This window comes from Danio aesculapii, chromosome 3 (genome assembly GCF_903798145.1).
Source record: "Danio aesculapii chromosome 3, fDanAes4.1, whole genome shotgun sequence".
Lineage (NCBI taxonomy): Eukaryota > Metazoa > Chordata > Actinopteri > Cypriniformes > Danionidae > Danio > Danio aesculapii.
The window spans coordinates 38,932,898-38,960,233 of NC_079437.1; the positions used below are offsets into that span (position 1 = coordinate 38,932,898).

Below are 27,336 nucleotides of genomic sequence, written 5' to 3' on the forward strand. Positions count from 1 at the left end.
GTTATTTTGGTGTCAAACAACAACGTCAAATGATGTTATTTGGTAGAGTTTAGCTTGTGTTAGAAAGTGACCAAAATTCAAAGTCGAGGCAACATCTTAAACCAACGTCATATTGACGTTAAATACTGACATTTATTCATCAGGGATGGCAACCAAAATCCAATCTGATAGACATCATAGTGGTAACATCCACACAATATCAAGCTGTAACATCATTAAACATTGATATTTGGTTGATTTTAGGATGGAAGTTAGACATTGGCGTCGGCTTGATGTTGGGTTCTGATGTCAACCCAATTTTCATTTCCATACAATGCAACATCCCCACGACATTGGGGTACAAAATTAACCTAACGTTATATTGACGTCTTGTGCCTGCTGGGTGTTTAAGGCAATTTTGGTCATCATACAGTAAACATCAGTCATCTTATCAACAGTGACATTCAGTCTAAAAAGTCTCTGGGTCAATGCATGTAAAAATTTTGAACATCTTCTTGGACACTTTTAATGCTTCCAAACAGTTTGCTGCAATTCTAAATCACCCATGTCTTGAGGATGTTCGTTATAATGCGATTTATCTTCTATGTCTATTTGATTGAACAGGAATCACAGGACTGATTTTTCATTTAGTGAAAGTAGTAGTGACTGCAGGTTTAAGGAAAGTAGTGGAGTAAAAGTACAGATACTGCACTAAAAATTTACTCAAGGGTAAGTAAAAGTACACATTTTTAAAACCACTTAATAAATTACAATTCCTGAGAAAAACGACTCAATTACAGTAGTTTGAGTATTTTGTTACTTTACACCACTGGGTTTACTTTATTAACTTTATTACTTTATAAAAACTATTTACTTTAACTACTGTAAGGGATACTGTACTCAAAAAGGAAAATTCTTCCATCATTTACTCACCCTTCACCCTTGTTTGCCTTTCTTCTGTTCAACACGAAGATGTTTTGAAGAAGCTGAAAACCTGTGACTATTGACTTCCATATTACTTTATTTTCCTGCTATGGGTGTCAATGGTCGTGTTTTCAGCTTTCTTCAAAATATCTTTTGTGAATAACAGAATAAGGAAACTAATTTTAAAAATGTAACAAGTGGAGGGAAGTAAATAATATATTTTTTTAATGATTGAACCATGCCTTTAAGTAACATTTTTCGACAACATGCAACAGTTGAAAGTTAAAATAAAATGTAAATAAATTAAACTTGAGTGAGTAAAACGTAACATGTCAAGTAGGAAACAGTCATTATAACATGTTAATAGAGCTCAAGGGACCATTAAAAATGTGAAGAAACTAAATTTGTCAAGCAAGAGGATTTAAATGTTATATAGCAGCCAAGACGTATACAAAATAAGCAGTAGTGAACATTTGAAGTAGATTTTTAAAAAGTTCTTAAAAATTGTCTTAAGACAAGAATGAGAATTGTTTAATAGTTTTAGAACAACTTAGATAATAGGTTTTGATCCACTTCAAATGTTGACTGCTGTATATCCTTCCTTGTGTGTGTATGTGGGGGAGAAAGAAAGCGCTTCAGTCTATGTCAGTAATCAAGAAACTAGATATTAAAGTTTGAGGACAAACTTTATGGTGGCTTGAAAAGCCGAGTCTGAATTAGCATGTTACTAGCATGAATTAGCAAGTAACTAGCATGATTCTAACATAAATTAGCATGTAACTAGCATGATTCTAGCATGAATTAGCATGTTACTAGCATGTTTCTAGCATGAGTTAGCATGTTACTAGCATGTTTCTAGCATGAATTAGCATGTTTCTAGCATGAATTAGCATGTTACTAGCATGTTTCTAGCATGAATTAGCATGTTACTAGCATGATTCTAGCATGAATTAGCATGTTACTAGCATGATTCTAGCATGAATTTGCATGTTACTAGCATGATTCTAGCATGAATTAGCATGTTACTAGCATGATTCTAGCATGAATTAGCATGTTACTAGCATGATTCTAGCATGAATTAGCATGTTACTAGCATGTTTCTATCATGAATTAGCATGTTATTAGCACGATTCTAGCATGAATTAGCATGTAATTAGCATGATTCTAGCATGAATTAGCATGTTTCTAGCATGAATTAGCATGTTATTAGCATGATTCTAGCATGAATTAGCATGTTACTAGCATGATTCTAGCATGAATTAGCATGTTACTAGCATGAATTAACATGTTACTAGCATGATTCTAGCATGAATTAGCATTTTACTAGCATGATTCTAGCATGAATTAGCATTTTACTAGCATGATTCTAGCATGAATTAGCATGTTACTAGCATGATTCTAGCATGAATTAGCATGTTACTAGCATGAATTAGCATGTTACTAGCATGTTTCTAGCATGAATTAGCATGTTACTAGCATGATTCTAGCATGAATTAGCATGTTACTAGCATGTTTCTAGCATGAATTAGCATGTTACTAGCATGATTCTAGCATGAATTAGCATGTTACTAGCATGATTCTAGCATGAATTAGCATTTTACTAGCATGATTCTAGCATGAATTAGCATGTTACTAGCATGTTACTAGCATGATTCTAGCATGTTACTAGCATGTTTCTAGCATGAATTAGCATGTTACTAGCATGATTCTAGCATGAATTAGCATGTTACTAGCATGTTTCTAGCATGAATTAGCATGTTACTAGCATGATTCTAGCATGAATTAGCATGTTACTAGCATGATTCTAGCATGAATTAGCATGTTATTAGCATGATTCTAGCATGAATTAGCATGTTACTAGCATGATTCTAGCATGTTACTAGCATGTTTCTAGCATGAATTAGCATGTTATTAGCATGTTTCTAGCATGAATTAGCATGTTGTTAGCATGATTCTAGCATGAATTAGCATGTTTCTAGCATGAATTAGCATGTAACTAGCATGATTCTAGCATTAATTAGCATGTAACTAGCATGTTACTAGCATGATTCTAGCATGAGTCAGCTTGTTTCTAGCATGAATTAGCATGTTGTTAGCATGATTCTAGCATGAATTAGCATGTTACTAGCATGACTAGCATGTCACTATCGTGTTGCTAGCACCTTTCTAGCAAGATTAGCATGTCAGTAGGATGTTAAAACTGTTAGCGTGTGTTAGAATAGCTAGTTACAGTCTCTGGGACAGTTGCTAGGGTGCTGAAATTGGTTGCTAGGGAGTGGCTAGTAAGTTTAAAGGTAATTAGTGATTGGCTGCTGGCTAGACTGAGTTGAATGAGGCCAGACTCTAGTCTGTAGGACAGTCTGATGCAGAGTTATGAGCTCACAAAGGTTGATCCAATGTTAAGTAAATGGGAGTCTTTTACAATGGAAGTCTATGGGACAGTTGCTAGGGTGCTGTAAGTGGTTGCTAGGGAGTGGCTAGTAAGTTAAAAAGTCATCAGTTATTGGCTGCTGGCTAGACTGAGTTAAAGGAGTCCAGTTAGAAGTCTGTAGGACAGTCTGATGCAGAGTTATAAGCTCACAAAGTTTGACCCAATGTTAAGTCAATGGGACTTTTGGGTTTTTTCTGGGTCGTTTTTCGGAAAACCCAAGGTCGGATCAGTTAGAAAAGATATAGCAACCCGAGTCAGACCAGTTTGAAGGTTTGACGAAAGTTTGAAGTATGTAGCTTGAAAGGCCTAGGAGGAGATACACTTAGAAATTAGTCTCAGAAGAATAAGAAGAAGAAGAAGAAGAAGAAGAAGAAGAAGAAGAATAAGTTTAAGATAGATAACAGTATGCTGGCTTTTCAAGCCACCATAACTAATAAATATTTAAACAAGTGGAGAAGTAAATAGTACAGTAAATAGTGAGTAAATATTCTTTTTGGGGGTAAACTATCCTATTAAGTAACATTTTTCGACAACATGCAACATTTAAAAGTAAATATAAATGTAAATAAATACAACTTTAGTTAAAATGTTGTAAATGTAATGTCATCACATCGGAATTGAAATGGTCATTAGAACATGTTATTAGAGTTCAAAGCATCTTTAAAAAAGTGAAGAAACTAAATTTGAGCAAGAGGATTGAAATGATAAAGAGCAGCCGAAAGGTATACAAAATAAACAGTAGACAACATTTGAAATGAATCAAAAAAAGTTTTTCAAAATTGTCCTAAGACAAGAATGGAAATTGTAGGACAACTTCGATTAAAGGTTTTAATCCACCTCAAATGTTGACTACTGTATTTCCTACTGTATGTGGAGGGAGAAAGCTCTATGGATGAACTTCAGTCAACGTCAAAGTTATTAATCTGTAACAATTTGTTCCCAATCCAAGTCCTCGGGACCCCTGCCCTGCACATTTTGTATGTCTCCCTTAATGCACCAGATTCAAATTATCAGCTCGTTAATAGAGAGATCCATGAACTGAGCCTTGTGTGTCGAATACAAGACATAGAAAATGTGCAGGGCTGGAAGTCCCGAGGACCAGATTGGAAACCAACTACCAATCATAGGAATTTTTTCCAAGAAAAAAAATCTTTTTTTGATAAAATGAGTATTTTGATCAATATTTAAAATATTGTTCAAAACTAAACAGAACTTTTCTTTTTCAAGACAGACCTTCAATGTTAACTTACCATTGTATAGAAATGCAAAATAGTTACTGAAAGCTTGGACAAAGCGAAATGGGGGTGGAGCTTTGTGAAAGCTCAATTCTGTAGCAATAGTGTAAAGCTATGTCAATTAAGGACATAAAGATTTAAACTGCTGCTAGCAAGGTGTACCTAATAAACTGAAGCCATGTTGAAAAGAATCTGGATCGCAAAAAGCGCTATAAAATTAAAAGGAATTTGACTTATAGTGACTTATATATTTGTTTAAACAGTCTTGTAGCCACATCTCAACCTCAGTAAGTCTAAGAGAAGGACATTTAAGGTGAAACATGTTATTTTATTTTAGCCTCTCTCTTTTAGAGGTTATTTCTTGTAAAGGAGTGTTTATGGAACTTGAATCTTTTTAAGATGGATGTCCTAGTGTTTCAGAGAAGAAAAATGGCAGCTTGCAATCGATAAGAAGTCATTTAGCAGACTTGGGTTTTAAATGTCCTCGTAAGCTGATTTTCACTACGTTTTTTTGAGGACATTTGGTTCTCAAGCTCTCAAAGCATATGGTAAGGCTGAGTAAAACTAAACAACTTTTTTTTCCAAGACAGACCTTGAATGTTAACTTACCATTGGCTGGAAATGCAAAAGTTACTGAAAGCTTGTTGGACAAAGAGAAATTGGGCGGGGCTTTGCGATGTCTAGATATACACACACACACGCATGCATACATACGCACATATTTTAAATTAATTGGTTAATTTATACGGTCTAAAAGTGAGACCGTTATTGTGGATTTCATAGCAGTTTTGTTAAAAATGGCAGATGTGCAACAACTGATACAGTATTACAAACTATACAGCTGCAGCACAAAAATGTATGTTATTCCTGTCAGAAATAAGCTGATCTTAAAGTTAAACAAGACAAAACTGACAAATTATACATTACAAAAGATTTGCAACCATAATCATCATGTCCGTTTTCTTTAACAGAAGAAAAAACACAACAACAAAAGTTTGGATTTCAGTTCAACTTTATTCCCTTGTTGTGCATTTAATATCAGGTAATCTGAATGGAGGAGGATACAGACCACTGTAGTGCCATTTTCGCACACTAGAGTACAAGTTTGCCTTTTGGAAAATCTTAGGAAATGAAATGTTTTCCTTCAGTGAGATGATGTAAAAACAGTTTATGGCATATTGTGCCATGGTGACACCCTTTTGATGAGGTAGATCAACCGCAGGCAGGAACAAGAACGCGTTATGATCAGATCCACCGAGAGAAGGCCAGAATGATGTTGGCAGGGCGGTTCCTCTCAGAGCTGGATGATTTTTGTTATTAAAAAGCAGCAGTCAACAGTGGCACACAATTCTCCTTCCCCAGTGACCAGTATTAAAAGGCACTTGACTGATGATAACAAGGAATTCTCTTATAGGGTGATCCCTCAATGTTTTCTCCAATGCTTGTCCACACTCCACTAAAAACGGTTCTGAAGATAACAAAACATCAGGTCAGTATTACTTTGCCAAGGTATTTCCAAGATCATTGTGCCATATCACTGCACACACATAGTACCTGCTGTTGGAATTACAGATCTCCGATGGGAATAATTTCTTCATTGATGAAAAACTCAATGGTCTCTTCCTCCCAGTCATCGACATTGCTGTCCAGCTCATCAGTGTCCACACCTAGAAAGCATAACAAAATCCATTGAGGACTAAAATTTAACACATTTAACACATGCACACCTTTAACAAAGGGCCATTACAAACATATCATTTTTCACATGGTACTGATCACAAATGGCCAGCTGAAATGCACTACCATTTCCAGCTGTTATCAACATGTTCAAATGTGGCACAGGCTGTAGCCTTGCCCTTGTCCAACAGCTTATCAAAATTTTTGGCCCGAGTCCGACCCAAAGCCCCCTTTTTTTCCACCAAACAGCTTATACTGTTACAGCCATTAAAATAGACAGATATGCATTTAATAAAAAGTTGATGTTTTTCATTTGTTTAGTTTTTTTTACAATAATTTAGAGAAATGTTTGGAGTTTCTTTCTTTCTTTTTTTTTTTTTAAATGTAGGTTTCAGTTAAATTGACATTGATATCCAAGCGTTATGTGGTCCACAGTGAGTTTACTCAATTTAACCCAGTGGTGCATGCAGACGTACTGCTGTACATACCTACCATGAGAGTTAATGTGAATTAATGCCACTTATATTTTGATTATAATTTTATTTTTTATTTTTTTACGTAATTTACATTGATTATTAAACAGTTTACACTGTGATATATTGACAAAGGAAGAAAGAATGAGAATAAATAAAAGGTGTGTTTTAAAGCGTGTATGTACTTGTAATGGCTCGTTTCCACTGACCGGTACGGTACGGTTTGGTTCGGTTTGGTACGGGTCACCTTTATCAGGCTTGCGTTTCCACTAACAAGGGTACCCTTTTGGTGGGCGTGGTGTATGACAGACAGTTTCAGTCGACAACATTCTCGCTCGAGGAAATGTCTACAATAAAGCTGTACGGGTCACTTATATATCATATGAGAAGCTCTTCTCACACAACAGATGCTTTACACACATAAATGCTTGTGTAGAAATGTTTATTAGTAATTTTTCAATGAACATGAGTTGATTATAACTGCAGATCAATGACAGTGCGAAACAGCCTACTGTAACGTCTGTAAGTATATTAAATAACTAAATAAATGAACATATATAGACGCATACAGCCCCTTACAGTCTCTGAAATGTTACCAACTACAGAAGAAATACACACAGCAGACATTTTCGTCCGTATTTAGGTTCAAAGCAATACAAATTATAGCCTAGTCAGTGAAAACCTCTCATCTGTGTCTGTAATCTTCCGCAGCACATGTAGCCTCTGTTAGACAGTAATTCCGTCAATCTGAGTTCATAATAGTCCAAAATGTGAAGATAATAAGTTAGTTATACATTTTGTTCATGTTTGCTGAAAAAATAATGTGCTCCTTTTTTTCCGGCTTCTCCTTTGTTTCTTCACGCTTCACTCTCGCGTTTGTCGGTGTCTGACAGGATCGGGTTTTAAAAGCACATCAATAATCAAGCGCAGGTAATTATCATCAGCTCAAGAAGTTTGTTATTTCAGATATAATGTTAGAGACGCGCGCGAACGCTAGCAAGAAAGCGAAACCGCTCGCGCCTCAGACTGCCTCGTAAAAAACTACGGGGCACAGGGTAAATCTGCTCTTCTTCTTGGCTTTGTGGCTGTTTATCAAGACGACGACAAGGTTTGTTTGAGCCCAGGTCGACCATGGCTCGTTATTATATGTATATATCATTCCGCTGTAATGTCTCGGCTCGTCGGCTGTGTATTTCAAACATGGCGGGTTTTTTGTTTTCATTCTGGCTTGTTGCGTAAGCGAATGACGTATCTCTGTAAACCAATAGCGTTCAGCTGCGCGTCTAGCTCCGCCTTTTGGTACCCTTTCACGTCTTTGGTACCCTTTCGAAAGGGTGCCGAAAAAGTGGTACGGTACGGTTCGGTTCGGTACGCTTTTTGACAGTAGAAACGGCTATAAAAGCGTACCAAACCAAACCGAACCGTACCGTACCACTCAGTGGAAACGGGCCTAAATTGACCGGCGCAAGAGGGAAAACAGCTTAAAATAGGTTTCTCTGAAATGGTGACCATTTCACTTTATTTTTATTTAGGCTAGATTATTTCATTTGACAATCCAGTTTATGTTTTGGCATTATTGAAGCATATATCAGACCTGCTTTGAAGCACTTCACCTCAAATGTTATTTGTTCTTCTATTTTATCTAGTAAATAACTGACCAACAAAAATATCTTAAAAATAAGAGACAAACGAAAAAAAAAAAAAAAAAAAAAAAAGATATTTTCAAGAAAAAAATATATACGAATTATATTTTTGTTTGTGCCTGTCCACTACTCAACTGTGTGGGTGGATGATTTGTTTCAGTCAGTAGAAAGGATTTAAAAAACCCTTGACTAATTATTGTGTCACAATCTTCTGTCATATATTTACAAATTTTAATATGTCATAATTTTAAAGATCAGTGGTTCTTGAGAGTAAAATGAGAGTAAGGGGTGATGTGGCCGGGCAGTGCTGGATATGTGCGTACCTTGGAATAAAATCCTGCAGGCGCCCCTGAACTTATAAGTTGTGCATTGCATAACCAGTTTGCTCATCATTTTAAGTTGTCACAATTTGAAAAGTTGACCAGAAGTTTGCCTTTCCTCTAGCGCTTTTCACCATAATAAGTTCGCCATAGGCCTTTTTCTCTTTATGTTTATCATTGCACATGGCTGGAAATCTCTATGTGCAAGGCATCACAGGTGCTTCCGGACCGCACACATTAGATCTCATTTAACTTTTTTTGGAAGTTTTTCTAATGCAGGCCCGAAGCCCGATAAGCGTTCTAGCTATGACATAAAAATTGGCCTGAAACCCGGCCTTAGGGGCATAAAAAAATAAATAAAAAATAAATAAATAAAAAAACACTCTGGCACGAGGGACCCGGACTTAAATGCAGGGCTCTACCAGTTGGCCTAGTATAAAAGATTTGTACCTGCTTTATAAAATGTAGTTAATTCTTAGCCATATACAGAAAAAATGTGCAAAAGCAAGCAAACACTAGTTGTTTACCTACACTTTTTTGAACATAACTTGTCTTTTTTTATTGGCATGTTTTATAAACAAAATGTATTCACAGCAATCTGTAAAAGTCAGCGACAAGTAACAAGATTGCACAACTAAAAATTAAACTGACTGAAACCAAGTCTAATAATCAAGATTAGATCAATTAGGCAATGTGTAATATTTGCAATAAACCTGATCTAGAGAAAAGAGAAGTGCACTGAAACCTCTGAGCAAGCTGTTAATGTCTAATAAAACTCAAGCAAGGACATCATTACCTCCTCTGAGTTCGAGGCGGAGAGGTCTCTGCTCCTGGTACATGTCCATGGCTCTCTTGCGGTGCTTGCGATACTCCTCCATCATGGTACGTCTCTTGTCCACCAGTTCCTATAAAGCACAGGACACTCATCTAAACATGACCACTCAACTTAAACGCGTGTACACTAGTGAGGTATAAAGATATATGTTTTTTATTTAATGCAATGACAGCAACATCGGCTATTTTCATGACAAAAACTATAATTGAATAAATATACCATTAAAAAAAACACAAACAAATGAAAACAAACAATTTGATATGATTTTTTATGTTAATAAATGATAAAGAAAATCCTAAAACATCTTTCTTGGGACACTTTGCTGAAAATCTCATTGAGTGAGTTCATTTTCTAAATCACATAAAGCCTTCTGCAGTCATTAAAAGCAGGACAGTCCAATAGAAAGTGCTCTACAGTAACGAAGTTTGCAGTGGGGTCTTCAACTTTAAGCGAAACAATGGGTTAATCTTATATGTCCAATACGACATCTATTTAAAAATAAAAAAATAAAAATCACCAGGTCAAATCTAGTCTTAAAACATATTTAAAAAAAACACAATGTATTATTCTTCCATGCATCTCACTCTTCTCAGGGAAAAATAAAATCAATAAAAATACATACCTTCGAAGCCTTGGACTGGCTGAGACGATCTTTCTGCTCAAAGATCTTGGAGTATTTCTTCAAGTCCTTCTTAATGAGCTGTGGGATTAGAAAGGCGAGGAGGGATTAAAGCTGACAGTGAAGGAAGCTGAGGAAGTAATGAGAGTGACCCTGCGTCTAACCCCTCAGCTCACCTTTATCTGCTCTTGAGTCAGGAGAGAGGGTGGACGGGGCCTCCACAGCAGCTGGCAGAAACGTTCCTTGTTGTTTTTCTGCAGCAGGCGACCCTGGAACGTCCACAGCCAGAAGGCGTTGTCCACCTATAGCAAAACACAAAATACATTAATTCATACACTCATTACTGGAGATTTACAATACTACAGACCATGATAATAAAAATACAATTAAGCTTTAAAATGCTTTCTGAAAGTATGGGTTTAATATGATATTTTGTTTGTTTAATAAAGTCTTGATGCTTTTAAAGCCTACCATTATATCACGATAAATGAAAGTGAATGATTTGTAAAGTTGCATTTAAATTAAATGTTTTACATTTCTTTTTTTTAAAGCACAATTTGTTCCTGTGAACTTTCAGCATCATTATTCCATTTTTCATCACAAGATCCTTCAGAAATTCAATAAGCTTATTTGATGCTCAAAAATATATATTATGAAATGTGAAAAGGAAGTGCCTCTTAATTTTGTGCAAATGTAAACCAGTTCTTTGATGAATAAAAAGCCTTTATTTGTAACATGTTTTGCAACAATGTAAATTTCTTTACTTTTGATTAATTTAATGGATGCTTACAGGGTGTGGACTACGGGGAAGCTAGGGGGAGCTCGACTCCCCTAAATAAGGCATGGGATCCCCCGAAAACATGATTTGTGAAATTTTGGGGGTCTCAAAAAATATATATAATAATGTGCGGTTTTAGTATTGTGTAATGTGATCATGGATTGTTATGTGTAAAAGGGCAAAAATATCACTCATTTATGCATGACAGCAATTTACAACCTCACCAAAAAAAAAAAGATAACTACATATGCTAGTCTTGTCATGAGCATCAAGGTGTGGGGGGAATTTTCGAATTCGTGATTATGTTTTACTGGAGAAAAAAAAGTGAGATCCCATGACATTCTATAAGTCTATGTAAAGCACAATGTAAAGTGGCATCATCTTGAGCTTATAGAGCAAATAGAAAAAATGATAGGATACATGCTGAGGTTAATGATTTTGTTGTTAAGAGAAACATATTCATGTTTGTTGCTTTTATATAAATGAATGTATTCCTCTCACAGAAGCACTGCAGGTAAAATTAGACAACGATGGTTCTGTTGTTTAGGCTGCTGTTGTTTGTGCATGTAAAAATAAATCCCTCAAAAGATATTTACAAGTGTCAAAGAAAGTTATTGATAAGAAAAGAAGAGCTTTTTAGCAAGAAAGTAAACCAAAACTAAAATCGCGGTGTTTTGTTCATTTAGCCCACTTTTTATTATTAGTTACAATTATATAAATATTTTTCTAATTTATATATGTTTGCGCTTATACATTGCTAATTAAGGACAGGGATCCTGTGTTTTATAGCCGACATCATTGTGCCAAAAGACTCTCAAGATGCATTACCCCCGTTAAAAAAAAAGTGGGCTGCCCCAAAGGCCACAGTATAGACCTTTTTCTTGGAATGCAAAATTACCCATTATGCTTTGCGTGTATGCGCAAGGAGAATGCTAAGAACTTCCGGTCACATTTGAACAGCTTTGAAATGATAGTTTTAATCTATTTTACCTGCTTTTATCATCTTTAAACTGATACTGTTGTCGATCAACACCACCTCCTGGACTGATCATTTTAAAAAACGTGATATAATAGGATGGAAAACTGCTGAGAGGCATTTTCCCCTCATTGTCAGACGGCATCTTCTGCTGTTTAAATCAAGCTTCGTCATCGCTAAAGTCACCTGTACTATACCACTAGCACACTGATTTAATAACTGTGACTAAGTGAAAATAAATTGACAATTTGAAATAACAGAAAAACACAAACCGTGGTAAACACAACACACTAAATGAAACATAAACGGCTCGCGATTAGAATGAACATGCAAATCAGCCAGCAGAGTATCAGTCACGGACTTTTATTGGTCATTTTTGTAAATTGCATGACTTACATACCTGTTAAGTTACATGCGAGTAATCTGGTTTGCTCTATAATATAGTGAAGTATTGCGTGTGTGTGTGTGTGTGTGTATTGAAGAGCCGCTGATCTAACAGCTGACAGGCTGGGGAAACACACACACACACACACTGCATTTCTGACAGCAGACATGTGAACTAGGAGAACGTTTTTCTTGCACACTTGAACCACATCTGACAGATTATAACGACTTTAACACACACCTTTCAGAGTTTTGCGTCACAAAAACACTCAGTAATCCACTCGAAACGCTATTGAAACCCCTTTTTGGAGCGCAAATTACCAGTTGTAAACGGAAGTTCTTAGCATTCTACCGGAAGACGCTGGTTGCTATGGCGCCCTCCATGCAGCAGCCAAGAAAAAGGTCTATAGTTCGAACACTGGATGCTTAGCAAACAAAAGTATGTTTACTTAAAACACATGACTGAATTTTAAAATATTAATGTGTAACAATCATTTGACGACATATAAAAAACAAACTGTATTTAACCCTTCATAAGGCATTAATTGAAATACTAATTGGGAAAACCCAGAAGAGTTTTTAGTAGGCATTAAAAGACGTCAATGAAGATACCTTATATGGTTTTTCTCCCGATAACGGATTAAAGATCACAGTGAAAGCCCCAAAACACTAATAAAATGTCATTATAAGTCTTTATATTCTACATTTATTCTTATTTTAATAAGCATATCAGAATAAATGCACTTGAATGATGTTGAAACATTAATTCAATCATATTTTGACATTATTTTAATTTCAAACATACATTATTTTAATCTTCATTACTGACTGCTTTGTCTACTTTGTGTTGTCTACTTCTATGTCTATAAAAAAAATTGTAATAATAATTTGGTGAGTAAAATGTCTTGAACAAATTTTCATTTAGGTCATATTAAATCACCTTGTGACTCCACCAGGAGACAGATGTCACGACATATCGTCCAGTGGGGTCCCACTCCACATCTGAGGCCATGTAATGCTCAGCAATGTTCATCATGGTGCAGTCTGAAGTGTCCACAAAAGCAAGAGCTCCATTCATGCTATTGAGTGAAACATAAGAAAAGTCAAAAAACAAATCTAAAAATAGAAACACCAATACAGCAGAGTATAAATTGTAAACAGACCTCCTCAGCCCAGCCAAGACCAAAAACTGCCCCTGGGGACTCCAGAAGATGCTGTTAGCCTGTTGCTTGTCGAACATTTCTAAAAACAACAAATTTTTTGGGTTTTATATTCTGAAAATGTAAAATTTAGCAAGAGAAACCCATTTAAAACGTGAACACTTACTAATTAGGTCGATTTTTCCATTGCTCTTCACATGGTAGAAAGATGAATTGATTCTGGGAGATTCTCCATGCAGCACAGCAAATTTGCTTCCATTTGGCTCCCAAGCGAAGGCAATAATGCTGTCTGTAAGATGAAGCATCGGTAGGTAAAACAAACAAAAAAAAAAGTCATAAACAAGAAGACCTCTAAATTCTTAACAACAAAAAAAAATCCCCCTTTTTTACCTTTCATCTCCACCACATCAACAGGTACCTGCTTCTCCCTCATCCTGAAGATCTCAAAGTTGGTGACAACACCCTAAAGTGAAAAAAATTAAATGAAAAAAATTGATAAAATTACTTTTTCATTTTAGTGTAGCCTGAAAGTGCATTTTCAAGGCTGCTCTCATACCTGTGTTCCTTTGGGTGTTCGATCCACCTTCACACAGAGATAGTCTCCATTCTTCTGCCAGTGAAGTTTGCAGTCTACAACATTAAACAGGTTGCGGACTCTCATCTCATTCCTTGATGGAAACTGCATGAGCGTTACTCTTGCTGGGATGTCCTTATCCTCAGGAACCCAGAATGCAATGATGTTATCGCCAGGTGACCAGGAGAAATCCCTGTGGGAATGGGGAAAAAAGATCAGTGTTACTCTTCCGGAAGGCTTTTTTAGAAGTTTACTTTGTAAAAGTTTCAAGTTTTTTTTTTAATACTTTTATTCAACAAGCATGCATAAAAACAATCAAAAGTGAATGATATTTATTATAACAAGAAATCTGAAATTACATTTTTTTTGCAAATGTTGAACTTTATTCTTTAACGATTATAAATGCATTACTATAGAAGACACTATAAAAAATATGAACATTTATGCTTTTAATTGTTTATTATTACTCACTTAATTCCATTTATCTTCAAACTCTTCTTCTCCAACAGACCCATCGACTAGAAAAGGAGAAATGTTGAGTAAACTGCTGAACTCTAAAGATTCTCAACCTTCATCTACAACATAAGAAACTTACAGGAGTTTCGTAGATGCTCAGCATGTCTTGGGTCATTCGGGCGAAGAATTTCCCATCTGGACTCCACCTGAAGACAACAAGTTTCCGCATAAGTTATTATATTCCAGTTCAAATATACTAAAATCAGGAACATGTGCAATGAAATTCGACTAAGGTCACACTTACTTGAAAATTGGCCAGTGGGCAGAGCTTTCACAGTGAAAGCCTCTTTTCTTCTGTCCTGTGAGAACATCCCAGATAATGATGGCCTGCGGGTCGTCTTTAGTGTCCATAAGAGGGCTGAATGTAACAACATATCTGCAAAGAAAATCCGAAAGGTGGATAACATTAAAAAAAAAATTTATACTAACCTGAAATAAAAATGAATCATTTGACTGTAATAAAGAATGATGCACTAAAAAAAATCTCCTACTAGTTAAACAAGTGGTAATGACAATGATTTATTTGTTATTACTTGATTATTTTGAATTATCCTGATAAAAGGATGACCAGGATTATTACTGTTAACTAATGTTGTCACTAACGATGTTAACTTTTCGTCAACATCTGATTAAAGAAATATTTCATTGAAAATGTAACATTTATACAATGTTTACTCAAACTCAGTTTCAAAAATTGTTTGCCTTTCTTCTGTTGAAAAAAAATATATATTTTGAAGAAAGCTAAAAATGGGTAACCATTAACATCCAGAATAGGAAAAACAAATACTATGGAAGTCAATGGTTACAGGTTTCCAACATTCTTCAATGTATCTTTTGTCTTTACCAGAAAAAAGTCAAACAGGTTAAGAATAGGTGGAGAAAATTATGACAGAATTCTCACATTTGGATGAACTATCCCTTTACCTTGTAGTAAACTATCATCGATACTAATCATTACATCTATCAGCAATTTATTATAACAGTACTTAGCTTAATTTAACATTAAGAATTTTATCAATCCTACCAACTGTAAATTAGTCTGAGTGTGCAGTTTTGAGTTGAGCTTGGCCTAGCATAGCCTAAAACATGTGCAACAAAAATAAATTAGGAATACATCTTTAAACATGAAAAACCACACAAAAAATTTATTATTTTCTGTTCAATCTACTTTCCATTGTGGTTGCATGACCACCTTCCCTTTTTTAAACATTCTACCACTAGTTAAACTAGTGGGCAACTAATCAAATAGGTAGCACTGGAAAATGCAAAATGTCATTAGTTTAGGTACCAATCTTGGTATCAAGGTAACAACCATGTACTGTGTACTGAATGAGGCATATTTGGAAAAAATATATATTATTACTATTACATAATTATTATTATTATTAGCAAGTTTATTTAGAATAATTCTTTGCATTAAACAAAAATAAAAACAATAGGTTGTTTCTCCCACAGGGATTAATTTCAAAATCTTTATATAATAATAAAAATATAAAAAAAACAAATATTAATTTATTCTAATTACATATAAATGGGTCTTATAAGGATTCAGATATGTACAATAACAAGGGTATAACATGAGTATTACAAGGAGATTAAGGTGAACTCTGAGGACATTGTTCTAGGTCACCTTTTTTCAAAAATGGTTTATAATTCATAAATAATTAATTTTATTTATTTATTTATATTTTTTAGAAAGTAAAATTGTTTCCTGTGATAGTTAGGTTGAGGATAGGTTGATAGTAAGTACAGTATATACTGTACAATAGAAATGTATGGAATGCGTGTTTGAGTCTGTAAATCAGGTAGAAAAAAAATGTTCATCAAATACAAACATGAGCCCATTTCTAAACAGGAGAGCACGACATACCTCTCACAGGGAGAGAAGTCAATGAGCTGAACCCCCTGATGACTGAACCTCTGGATCTGCTTGAACTTCTCTCCGCCCCACAGAGCGATGCCTCTCTGATGGAATGTGGCCAGATACGTGCCTTTCGGAGACCAGCGCACATATGTCTCAGTCCAGCGCTACAAGTAAGATATAATGAAAAAATACTTATTTCACTATGCATGCCCACAATGTCATTATATTCCTAAAGGTGAATGAGTGGAGTCATCCATCACATTACACTTAACTCACCGCTCTCTCCTCCACTTCAATAGGCTCCTTGACATCATTAGCGAATATGCCAGTTCTTTCACCAGAGTCATAGATTACACTGTACTGATCACGACAGTCAGGATCCTCCATCCAGTGGCGCAGATTACCCTGAGAGAGAAACACCAAACGTTATACAAGAAACATTTATGGGTTTTTTTGCAAATGAAAGACTTTCAATAGGTTTAGTGATGACAATCAAAAATATTATTGAAAATGAAAAAAACTCACAAAATCTTTAAATGGCTGCTTTTCAGGAGTTTCCCACTCATCACAGATTGACATGTACCTACGTGAATGAAAGACCTTAGATTAGTGATCAGTTTTTATTAATGCATTACGTGATATTTCTCTCCCATGTTATAGTATGTACAGTATTTATGCATGTATAGTATGGTATATCATGCAGCAACCCTTTAGGAGTTTTTTTTTAAACAGAATAGATTTTGAAAAATGTTGGATAATGGTAGACAATGACTTCCATAGTGAAACAAAAAAAAAAATCAATACAAGTCAATGGCTGGTTTTCAGCTTTTTGCAATCTATCTTCATTTCTGTTCATCAGAAGAAAGAAGCTCAAATAACATTTACAGCAAGAGAAACGTGACAATTTTAATTTTGGGGTAAAAAAATCCCTTTAGGTTACTTAATGATTTTTTTAAATACTGATGTTAGGATCTGCACAGCCCTGATACATTACAAGCTAAATTGATAGAAAAACTGATCGGCCCGAAATTAAGTTGAGGAGTTATTTGAGCTTGCCAAAGTACTTTCTGGAAAGGATAGCTAATACTGAATATAAATTACATAATACTGTAAAGCAGGGGTCTCAAACTCATATTGGCGGGGGGCCATTTCAAAAAGTGCAAACCTGACATAACTGATGCATCTTAGGACAACAGACATTAGTCATACTTCCACAGAGTATATGCAGCCAAAACTCTAGCTTTTAGTTTCTTGTTGTACAATTTAGAGGAGGAGTTTAAATTGCTAAGAAAATACAAGAAATAATCGGCATAAAATTTATTATTCTGTCCCAACCAATTGTATTGTCTCAGTAGCGTAAGAACAGCAGAAAGCAGTTTGGGTAACTTAAGTGACTTTACTGGCAATTGTTCTTCTCAATATCTTTCTTTTTTGTAAAACTACAACAAAGAGTGGGAAATGTATGTACATATTCACACTTTAACAAGTTCAACTAGCAGTACAATTTCACTAATATGTACATAGTTTTTATGCAAATCTTAATATGCATATGAGGAAAATCTATAAAATGAGATCATTTGAATCGAATATTAGCAAAATTATCATATTTGTTACACCACCAGCATAACGTGTAAGCCATGAAGTGTTTGTACAACAAAACACAAGTGGTATAAAACTGATGATAATCAAATGACCCTTGAATATTTACAAAAATAGAGTTTTAGTAAAAATAGAGCACTTACAGACATTGAATTAAAACGCATGTGTGTTACTGGACCGTACACTGAGAGAAAATGAAAGTAAAACTCATCTGAATGCAGTACTATAAATATCGACTAGGTAGCGGGTCAGAACCACAAGTGGCTAGATGCAACTACACAACAATGATAGTGGTTCAAAAATATGTTTTGGTGGGCTGAATCTCGTTATATATTTGACGTCAATTGCGGGCTGGAGGGAGGGCCGTAAATGGCCCACAGGCCGGCAGTTTGAGACCCTTGCTGTAAAGATTCTTTCATTAAAGCAACCTATTGCAGTACACTTTTGCAGACCTTTAAAAATAACTTACTTGTCAAAGTCAGTGAACAGATTAACACGGAAGGTGTGCTGCTTGTCCAGCTTGTAGCCATCAGCGTTTTTGACTGCTTCAAGAGCGTGACTTGGTGCAGAATACTCTAGGAAAATGTACCTGTAATGAAGCATAGAAAATTATTATAGGCAAGGCAAGTTTATTTATATAGCACATTTCATACACAATGGTAATTCATAGTGCTTTACATGAACAGGAATAAAAGAAACAAGTATAAGAAAATAAAAACAACAAATAATAAATAGGTTTTAAAAAATAAATAAAAAGGAAAGACATATTGGTGTGATTTGTCAATATGTTCTATAATGCATAGAACATATTTACCACGTTGCAAATATACCATTAAAATAATTCTAGTACACATATACATTTTAAAACCTTAACAGAAATGTAAGGATTACTACAAATAATTTGTGCTCAACAAATTTTATTAGACCACTAAAAATGTAAGGCCTGTGCCGGAGCTGCCCTCTTTTTTTCTGTAATGGTTAAACCACCGGTACATTTAAGCCCTTTAGTCACACACAGTAGTACTTTTAATGTCAAATTAAAATAACTGTTATCCATGAATTTCCAAATTTACAAGACTTGAAAGCACAAGTTTTAAAGAAAAGCATGTTATAACTTTTTATTCAGATGCCCAATAGCAGTTACTTACTTGCAGACCTAGATAGAAACTTAAGTTGTAATTGTGCAATGTTACACAATTAATTTCTTCTGAATTTCATCTGCAAATGCAGTGTTTTGCTAATAAACATGTTTTTGTTGTTGTTGTTGGTTAGTTTTAACAGACATTTCACAGATTGCTTGAACATTTGTTTTCTTTTATGATAAAAAGGTGTCTAACGAATTTGTTAAAGAGATAAGTTAAGCAAAATGAAAAAGATGTAATTTACTCAAGCACCAATGATGAAAATATCTTAACGAACGTTGGAACCAGCTAGCCATAGAATCCCATAAATGTTTATACTGTGAATATCTCTGGTTAGTTTCCAACATTAGCCTAAATATTTTCAGAAAAAAAGAAAAACAAGCATTCAGAGTGAGTAAATGTTGAGTCTTGGGTGCAATACTCCTTTAAGCACTGTATGAATTAACCTTTTTGATTAAATGTCACCAATGGTGCATCCCTACATCCCAAAACGCACCAAGCAGACCAAACCTTACCCCTTGGTCTTTCCATCTGCGTCAGGGTAGAACTCATTGGTGATTTTGCCAAACTTTGAGAAGATCTTGTGAATGACGTTCTTGAGCTTCTCCAGGCGGTCAGGTCCGACCTGAGGCACATTATCAACCACAATGACCGAGTCGATGCCGTCAGCCTCCAGCGGTTTGTCCCTAAGAACATCCCCCAGCAGCTCTGAATGACCAGAAAACACGCAGATGGAGACACATGTGATCACACCTTGCATATGCTAAAGCAAAACAGTAGTACAATGACGTTTCTGAAGCCAAAAGCAAAACAGCTGCTGACTCTATGCTGTTACGACACAAAAGCTGCTGCTAAGATGCTTTTGTCCAGATCGCGCACATGCTGGACTTAAAGAGGGAAGCTTTGACTAACATAAAATGGCGTTTACTGTTAAACAGAATAGTTTATCAGCTTAAAAGACTGGCACCCAAATAATCCACAGGGTGTTTGTGTTAGCTCGTGGCTGTCATGCTGAGCTGTGGGGTTTAGTGTGAGACTGGGATCGGTTAGCAGGCGCGCTAAAGCAGGCCTCTCTCTCACCCTGATCACTGATGTCATCGTCGAAGTCCTCCGGATCACTGAACGAAGGCTCTTCTTCGTCGTCATACTCCATTTCGGCCTCCATGTTCTCCGTATCTCGCATTTAGAGATCGATTGCTGTGGGTCTGTGCTGGTTAGAAGGTGGTGGTGAATTTCACAGCAGTAATCCAGATATTTTACTCACTCGGCCATGTGCAAAGCAGCCGGCGCCAACCACTGCGAGCGAGAGAAGGACCGTACCATCTGCGTGGAGAGCGCCTCAGGGCGCTGTTGGAGCGTTTAGGATTCATGTACAGCATAAATGAAGAACAATGTTAACATTTCGATTCATTATCAAATTATATCAGCTTAACATTTTTTTGATTTTGGTTCAATTGTGCGAAATGTGTAGTTTTGTTGTGGAATATGACACGGTAGACCCCTTTTAAGAGAACTTGGTCTGGTCTTCTGCTTATCGCTCTCTGAACTTCCTGTTCATGTGACAAGAACCTCCCGTACAAGAGCGCGCAATGTTACCATCAGTTCTATAGGCCTATTGTCGATGGATGGATGGATGGATAGATAGATAGATAGATAGATAGTAACTTAATAACGATCAAAGCATTTCTATACCATTATAAAATATGTAAACTTAATTAAAGGCACAATGTGTATGATTTTTCTATTAAAATTCAATTGAATTCATGTTTATTTCTATAGCTCTTTTACAATGTAGATTGTGTCAAAGCATAGAAATTTTAGTAGATTGAAACTGTCAGCTGTGAGTTGAAATTCAGTTTAGTTCAGTTCAGTGTGGTTTAAATTTCACTGTTGAAAGTCTAAACACTGAAGAGCAAATCCATCGATGCGCAGCTCCACAAGTCCCAAACCAAGCAAGCCATTGGCGAGAAACAAACTTCACCAATTGACGAAAGTGAAGGAAAAAACCTAGAGAGAAACCAGGCTCAGTTGGGCATAACCATTTCTCCTCTGGCCAAACTTCCTGTGCAGAGCTGTAGTCTAGGTGCCGGAGGCTGGAGAAAACTGGATGTCAATTGTGGAGAACTGCAGGTGTAAGTAGGTCACCGGCGGGTCACTCATCTGTCACTTTGGTCTTTTAGTAATCAGTCTCATGCTCTCCGCTCCTCCATGACGACAGCAGCATTGGCTCAAGATATGGCAGAATCCCAGAATACACCATCCACAACGGCAGGATAGTTACACCCGGAAGTAAGGAGATCCACAAATTTGTATTTTTTTGTCAGTATTATGAATTTTTACACCAAAAAAACACATGTTTTAATATATTCACAACCGCGTACGTGTTTTACCGTCATGCTTTTAAAAAATGCTAAAATAAAAACTGATACATTTCACGATCTATAATCCCTAATAATAACTCCTGTACAGCAGTCCCACAACATTCTGACACTCGATGGCACTCGAATACCCTGTCAGAAAAGTCTAGTGGCTGGGAATGAACTTTATACAGTGTCTGCAATAATGTTATGGTGTTTTCTTGTGTGTTTACATAGATGAATATGTTCACTGTGTAAATGTGCAGTATAGTTACGATCTTATTGTCTCATGAGATCATATATATTATGACTTCAGTGATTTCCTGAAGATAAATACCGAAAAATAACACAACTGGAATAACTACAGCAGTCGCCATCGTCTGATCTCAAATGAAGCAAGCGATCGTGATAACATATGATGACGTGTTCAGGTGCTATAGTGCTGTCCCAATTCTTAGGGGTAAATTTTGAAGCCCTTCCCCTTCACACTCGGTTTTAAGGGCCAAAGAGTAGGGGTACAAAAATAGAATTGGGATTGGGCCCAAAACAAGGCCTTTGTTTGTTGTGCATTTGCGCCCTCTAATGGCGAAAATGATCATATTGTGCCTACAAAGAAATTGATGTGTAGAAACTGTAAAAACAAAGAAAAAAGTTCAATAGATTTGTTCATTCTGTCTATCTATCCAAGAACCACTGCAGTCCATCTAGGGGACCAGAGGGCATACTATCATTTAGAAATTTTTCCTTTCCTTCTAGCCATTCTTTGATGTCATTATTCCATCTTCTTGCTGGTTTTCCTACTTGCTGTTTCCAATTTCTGCTTCTTTCAATCCTTTTACTTTGATTAATCTTTTTTTTCCCCAATGCTGCATAAACCCGAACAGACCCAATTTACTTTCTTCAATAACATCCAAATAGTCATTCCTCGTCTCAGATTTGTTTTGGATTCTTTCATTTGTTCTGTTTTTGCCATCCAATTTTCAGGATCCATCTCATTTCAAAAACATTCAATTTTGCAATGTTTTTCTCAGTGTCCAATTTTTGTTCATTATATGTCCTCTTCATTTTTGTAATGAGTATTTGTAAATCATATTTGTCTAAAAATATATAAAACTAATTTGATAGGTTACCATTTCTGATCTTTCCTAGTATTTAGAAACTATAGTTTTAATAATCTCTTAGGTGCCTCAAACATCATTATAGTAATTATAATATTAGCATGAGCGTCACAGTGGTGCAGTGGGTAGCACGATCGCCTCACAGCAAGAAAGTCGCTGGTCGAGCCTTGGTTGGGTCAGTTGGCATTTCTGTGAGGAAACTTTCAAGTTTGCATGTTCTCCCTGTGTTCGCGTGGGTTTCCTCTGGGTGCTCCGGTTACCCCCACAAGTCCAAAGGCATGCGGTATAGGTGAATTGGGTAAGCTAAATTTGCTGCATAGTGTATGTGTGTGAATAAGAGTGTGTGGGTGTTTCCCTGTGATGTCTTGCAGCTGTAAGGGCATCCGCTGCGTAAAACATATACTGGATAAGTTGGCGGTTCATTCCGCTGTGGTGACCGCTGAATAATTAAGGGACTAATTCGAAAAGTAAATGAAGTAATAATATTAGCATATGGAACCCCTGATAACGGGCTCCATGAACAGCCAACAGTAAACTTCCAGTGAGCAGTTAATGTGACTATTTTCAATTTTATAAGGTTCCTTTTACAGCATCCATGTTGTAATGTAATTTAATTGTAACCAGTAAGTATTCATTTAGTTGGTCAAGTGTAAAACGAGATGACAGACAGTCAGAAGCGTGCTAGCACGGAAACTCTGCTGAAAATACTGAGGTAAAATAAATTTTCATATTTTAGAGATAAGGTGGGGAAAAATGGAATTGAATGCAGTGCTTCTTGTCAGATCTGAGACCCACTTTATATTGTATATCCATCATGCAGTTAAGATCACTGATTTTTAAAGAAATCAGATCTTAAAAGTGGCGATTTTGTAATGGAAAGACAGTTCACCGGAAGTGATTGGGCTGGCTGACTGTGCACCCATTGTAAATCAAAAGAATAAAGAAAAAATACATGTCCTCATTTTCTAATTGACATATAATCATAAGAAAATATTTGATATTTTGTGCTATACTTTGCTCAGAATGTCCTAGTTTTCACAAATTTCACAAATCAGATGACCTAGATGATAAGCTAGGCAGTTATACAGAGAAAAGTGACTGATTGACTTATATAATAAAATATAAACAACAATTATAACTACATAATAATAATATAGGCAAAACATAAACAAATCTAATTATTTATTTATTTGCAGATCATCACGCGCTCAAAATGTACCAAAATATACCTAAATTCAAAAATATATATTGTATAAACTTTAATATTTGATAATCAAAATATTTAAATAATTAAAAAAATATTTTAACTCTCAAAAACTGAACATTTTAGCAACAATATGCATATTTAGGCATGAAAACCATTGGATAAAAATGTCACGGTTTCACAGTATTATGATCACTGCAATAAAATATGTTCTTATCAAAGATATGGGTAAAAAACAACTTTTTTTCCTATTGAACACAATATTTTTCAACATTTAAAAAAAATTTGGAGCAATAAACAGATCAGGCTCAAGAATTAAAATAAATAATTGACTTCTGCTATCTTTATTAGTTTACAAAACACAGATGTCTTGAAAAGAACTTGAAGTCATCTTTAGATATCTTTCTTTGGATAGAAAGTAAGTAAGTACTCCACTGTCCAGGTGCATTGCACATAGGATGCACATAGAGACATTGGATGTTGGTTTATAAGCGTTTGTTTATAAGGCTGACCAGTAGTTTTTGATATGGAGGATCCTTTTCTGCTGGAGATACTGTTGCCCTAAAAAACTCAATAATTATTTGTAAATTTTATAAATATTATTTGTTAAAAGAAAAAGAAAAAAAAACATGTATAAACATTACATATACCTTAGGAACTGTATAACAGAAAATTTCTGTGGTTTTAAAACCTTGACTTTTCCAATCCACTGTCAACCTTGTAAGCGGTTGTCATCCCATGCCTATATAGGAAATGTTAACAGTTTCTATTTCAGTAATGCTTTTCTTCCAAAACATGTAAGAACATAGGAATGGATTTTTTTTCTTTAAAGTCTTGGTACTTTGTATTTTCCTTTATTATTACTTCACATTATCTGGGTTGCTGTACCTGTACTCATTGATCTTGAACTGTAAATGAAGGTAACACACAGATCCATGGTACATGCTGTAAATTTTTTTTTAATGACATCCCATGTTAATCGACTGGAAGGGTAAAGCCTGGTAATGATCTGAAAATGGGACTCTTTAATCTTGAGGGCAGCTGGAAACATTACGAGAGAGTAATGCTTCAAACACATCCTCAGGGCACCACTGCGATACACAGTTTACGTCTAGTTCATTACTAAAGCCTTAAGAAGCTCTTTGGTTTGGATGTTTTCCAGCTGATTACACTGATTGACAATGACCTGTGGCAGTCCTGCAGAAACACAAGGAAACTATTAGACACAATGGGAGACCATTATGCATTAGGCAGTGGTTTATAAAGGAAATTATTTTAATAAATGAACTGTGGACCTAAACCATAATTCAACATCTAATACATTGTATAACTTATTACATGTAATCAGGATGATGTAATCATATATATATATATATATATATATATATATATATATATATATATATATATATATATATATATATATATATATATATATATATATATATATATATATACACACACAGTTGAAGTCAGAATTATTAGGCTCCCTGAATTATTAGCCCCCCTGTTTCTTTTTTCCCCAATTGTTTAACGAAGAGAAGATTTTTTCAACACATTTCTAAACACAATTGTTTTAATAATTCATTTCTAATAACTGATTTATTTTATCTTTGCCATGATGACAGTACATAATATTTGACTAGATATATTTCAAGACACTTCTATACAGCTTAAAGTGACATTTAAAGGCTTAACTAGGTTAATTAGGTTAACTAGGCAGGTTAGGGTAATTAGGCAAGTTATTGTATAACGATGGTTTGTTCTGTAGACTATCGGAAAAAAAAATAGCTGAAAGGGCTAATAATATTGAACTTAAAATGGCCCTTAAAAAATTAAAAACTGGTTTTATTCTAGCCAAAATAAAACAAATAAGACTTTCTCCAGAAGAAAAAATATTATCAGACATACTGGGAAATATAAAAAAAAAAATAAAAAAAAATCAAACTGGGGCTAATAATTCTGACTTTAACTGTATATAGTTTTTGTCATACTGTTCTTAATATTCACAATAAAGAACAGCTATTTAAATAACACGTAAACTAATTGTGATTTTACAAAATAAGGAATAAAAAGAAAACTAAAAGTAGGTCAAAAGTAATCCAAATGTAATCCAAAAGTAGTAAGACTACATTATCTAAAAATTAGTAATTACATTACTGAAAACAGTTTGTTCTTAATTTATTTTATTGTGGAATTCATGATACATAGTTACTTTTAAGGAAATAATGTTCAAAAGAACAAGTCACATCAAATAAAAAATGTTTTGTTACAAATAAATTAGAGTGTGACATGGTGGCTCAGTGGTTAGCACTGTCGCCACACAGAAAGAACGTTGCTGGTTTGAGTTCCGGGTGGGTCAGTTGGTATTTCTATGTGGAGTTTGTATGTTCTGTGTTCATGTAGATTCCTCTGGGTGCTCCAGTTTCCCCCACACTCCAAAGACATGCGCTATAGTTGAATCGAATAAACTAAAATTGGACGTAGTGTATGAGTGTGAATGAGTGTTTATGGATATTTCCCAGTACTGGGTTGCAGCTAGAAGGGCATTGGCTGTGTAAAACATATGTTGGATAAGTTGGCGGATCATTCCACTGTGGCAACCCCTGATAAATAAAGGGACTAAGCCAATAGAAAATGAATGAATGAATGTTTAAAAATGGCAGTAAATTATTCACGATTCATTGGTTGTTCTAATTCCTAATATATATAATTTTTTTCATTCATTTATTTTCTTGTCGGCTTAGTCTCTTTATTAATCTGGGGTCGCTACAGTGGAATGAACCGCCAACTTATCCAGCATTTGTTTTACGCAGCCGCATCCCATCTCTGGGAAACACATAATTTTTTTATTCACAATAAAGAACTGCTATATGGATGGAACGCTACATGTAATTGTGATTTAAAAAATAATAAATGTTTAAAATAAGTAATAAAAAGAAAACTAAAAGTAGGTCAAAATTAATCCAAATGTAATCCGGAAGTAGTAACAATACATTTTCTAAATACATTACTGAAAACAGTTCAGTTGATATTTTATTTTATTGTGGAATTCATGATACATAGTTACTTTTAAGAACATCATGTTCAAAAGAACAACAGTCACATAAAAATGTGTTTATTCATTTATTTATTTATTTATTTATTTATTTATTTCAGAATCAGAATCAGTTTTATTGTCAAGTGTGCTTCACACACACAAGGAATTTGTTTTGGCTACAGAAGCTTCCAGTGTACATAAAGTGACAAGTGACAACACAAAATAAATATGAAAAAAAAAAAAAGATAAACATTAAACATTAAACAGATGTGTTTATTTATTTATTTATATCATGATTTTCACAACTCTGACTATACCAATTAAAATTTGATAGAAGTTCTGTTTACTTTACCTTTGATAAATGTAATGTCTCCTTGCTGAAAAAAGTATTAATTTCTTTATAGCCAAATATTAGTAATAACACCAAAGGCAAATTCTTCTTCTTCATGTAAATATAACAAAGCTTATACATTAAATTTTTGAGAAAC

The 27,336-nt window shown here is 35.0% G+C and overlaps 1 protein-coding gene across 1 annotated transcript; it reads right to left on the reverse strand.

Annotated features, from left to right (window-relative positions):
- Positions 1 to 5,563: 5,563 nt before the first annotated feature.
- eif3ba (eukaryotic translation initiation factor 3, subunit Ba) lies at positions 5,564 to 20,447 on the reverse strand. Its single transcript, XM_056453947.1, has 19 exons — positions 20,210 to 20,447; positions 19,645 to 19,837; positions 18,457 to 18,576; positions 16,914 to 16,971; positions 16,665 to 16,793; positions 16,395 to 16,552; positions 14,769 to 14,900; positions 14,604 to 14,670; positions 14,480 to 14,526; positions 13,991 to 14,201; positions 13,825 to 13,897; positions 13,601 to 13,723; positions 13,438 to 13,516; positions 13,215 to 13,353; positions 10,313 to 10,438; positions 10,140 to 10,217; positions 9,479 to 9,587; positions 6,124 to 6,236; positions 5,564 to 6,037 (listed from the first exon to the last, which is right to left on the reverse strand). Exons 1-18 carry the CDS (start codon positions 20,310 to 20,312, stop codon positions 6,136 to 6,138), a joined length of 2,046 nt encoding a protein of 681 aa, XP_056309922.1. The 5' UTR covers positions 20,313 to 20,447; the 3' UTR covers positions 5,564 to 6,037; positions 6,124 to 6,135.
- Between the last annotated feature and the right edge of the window lie 6,889 nt (positions 20,448 to 27,336).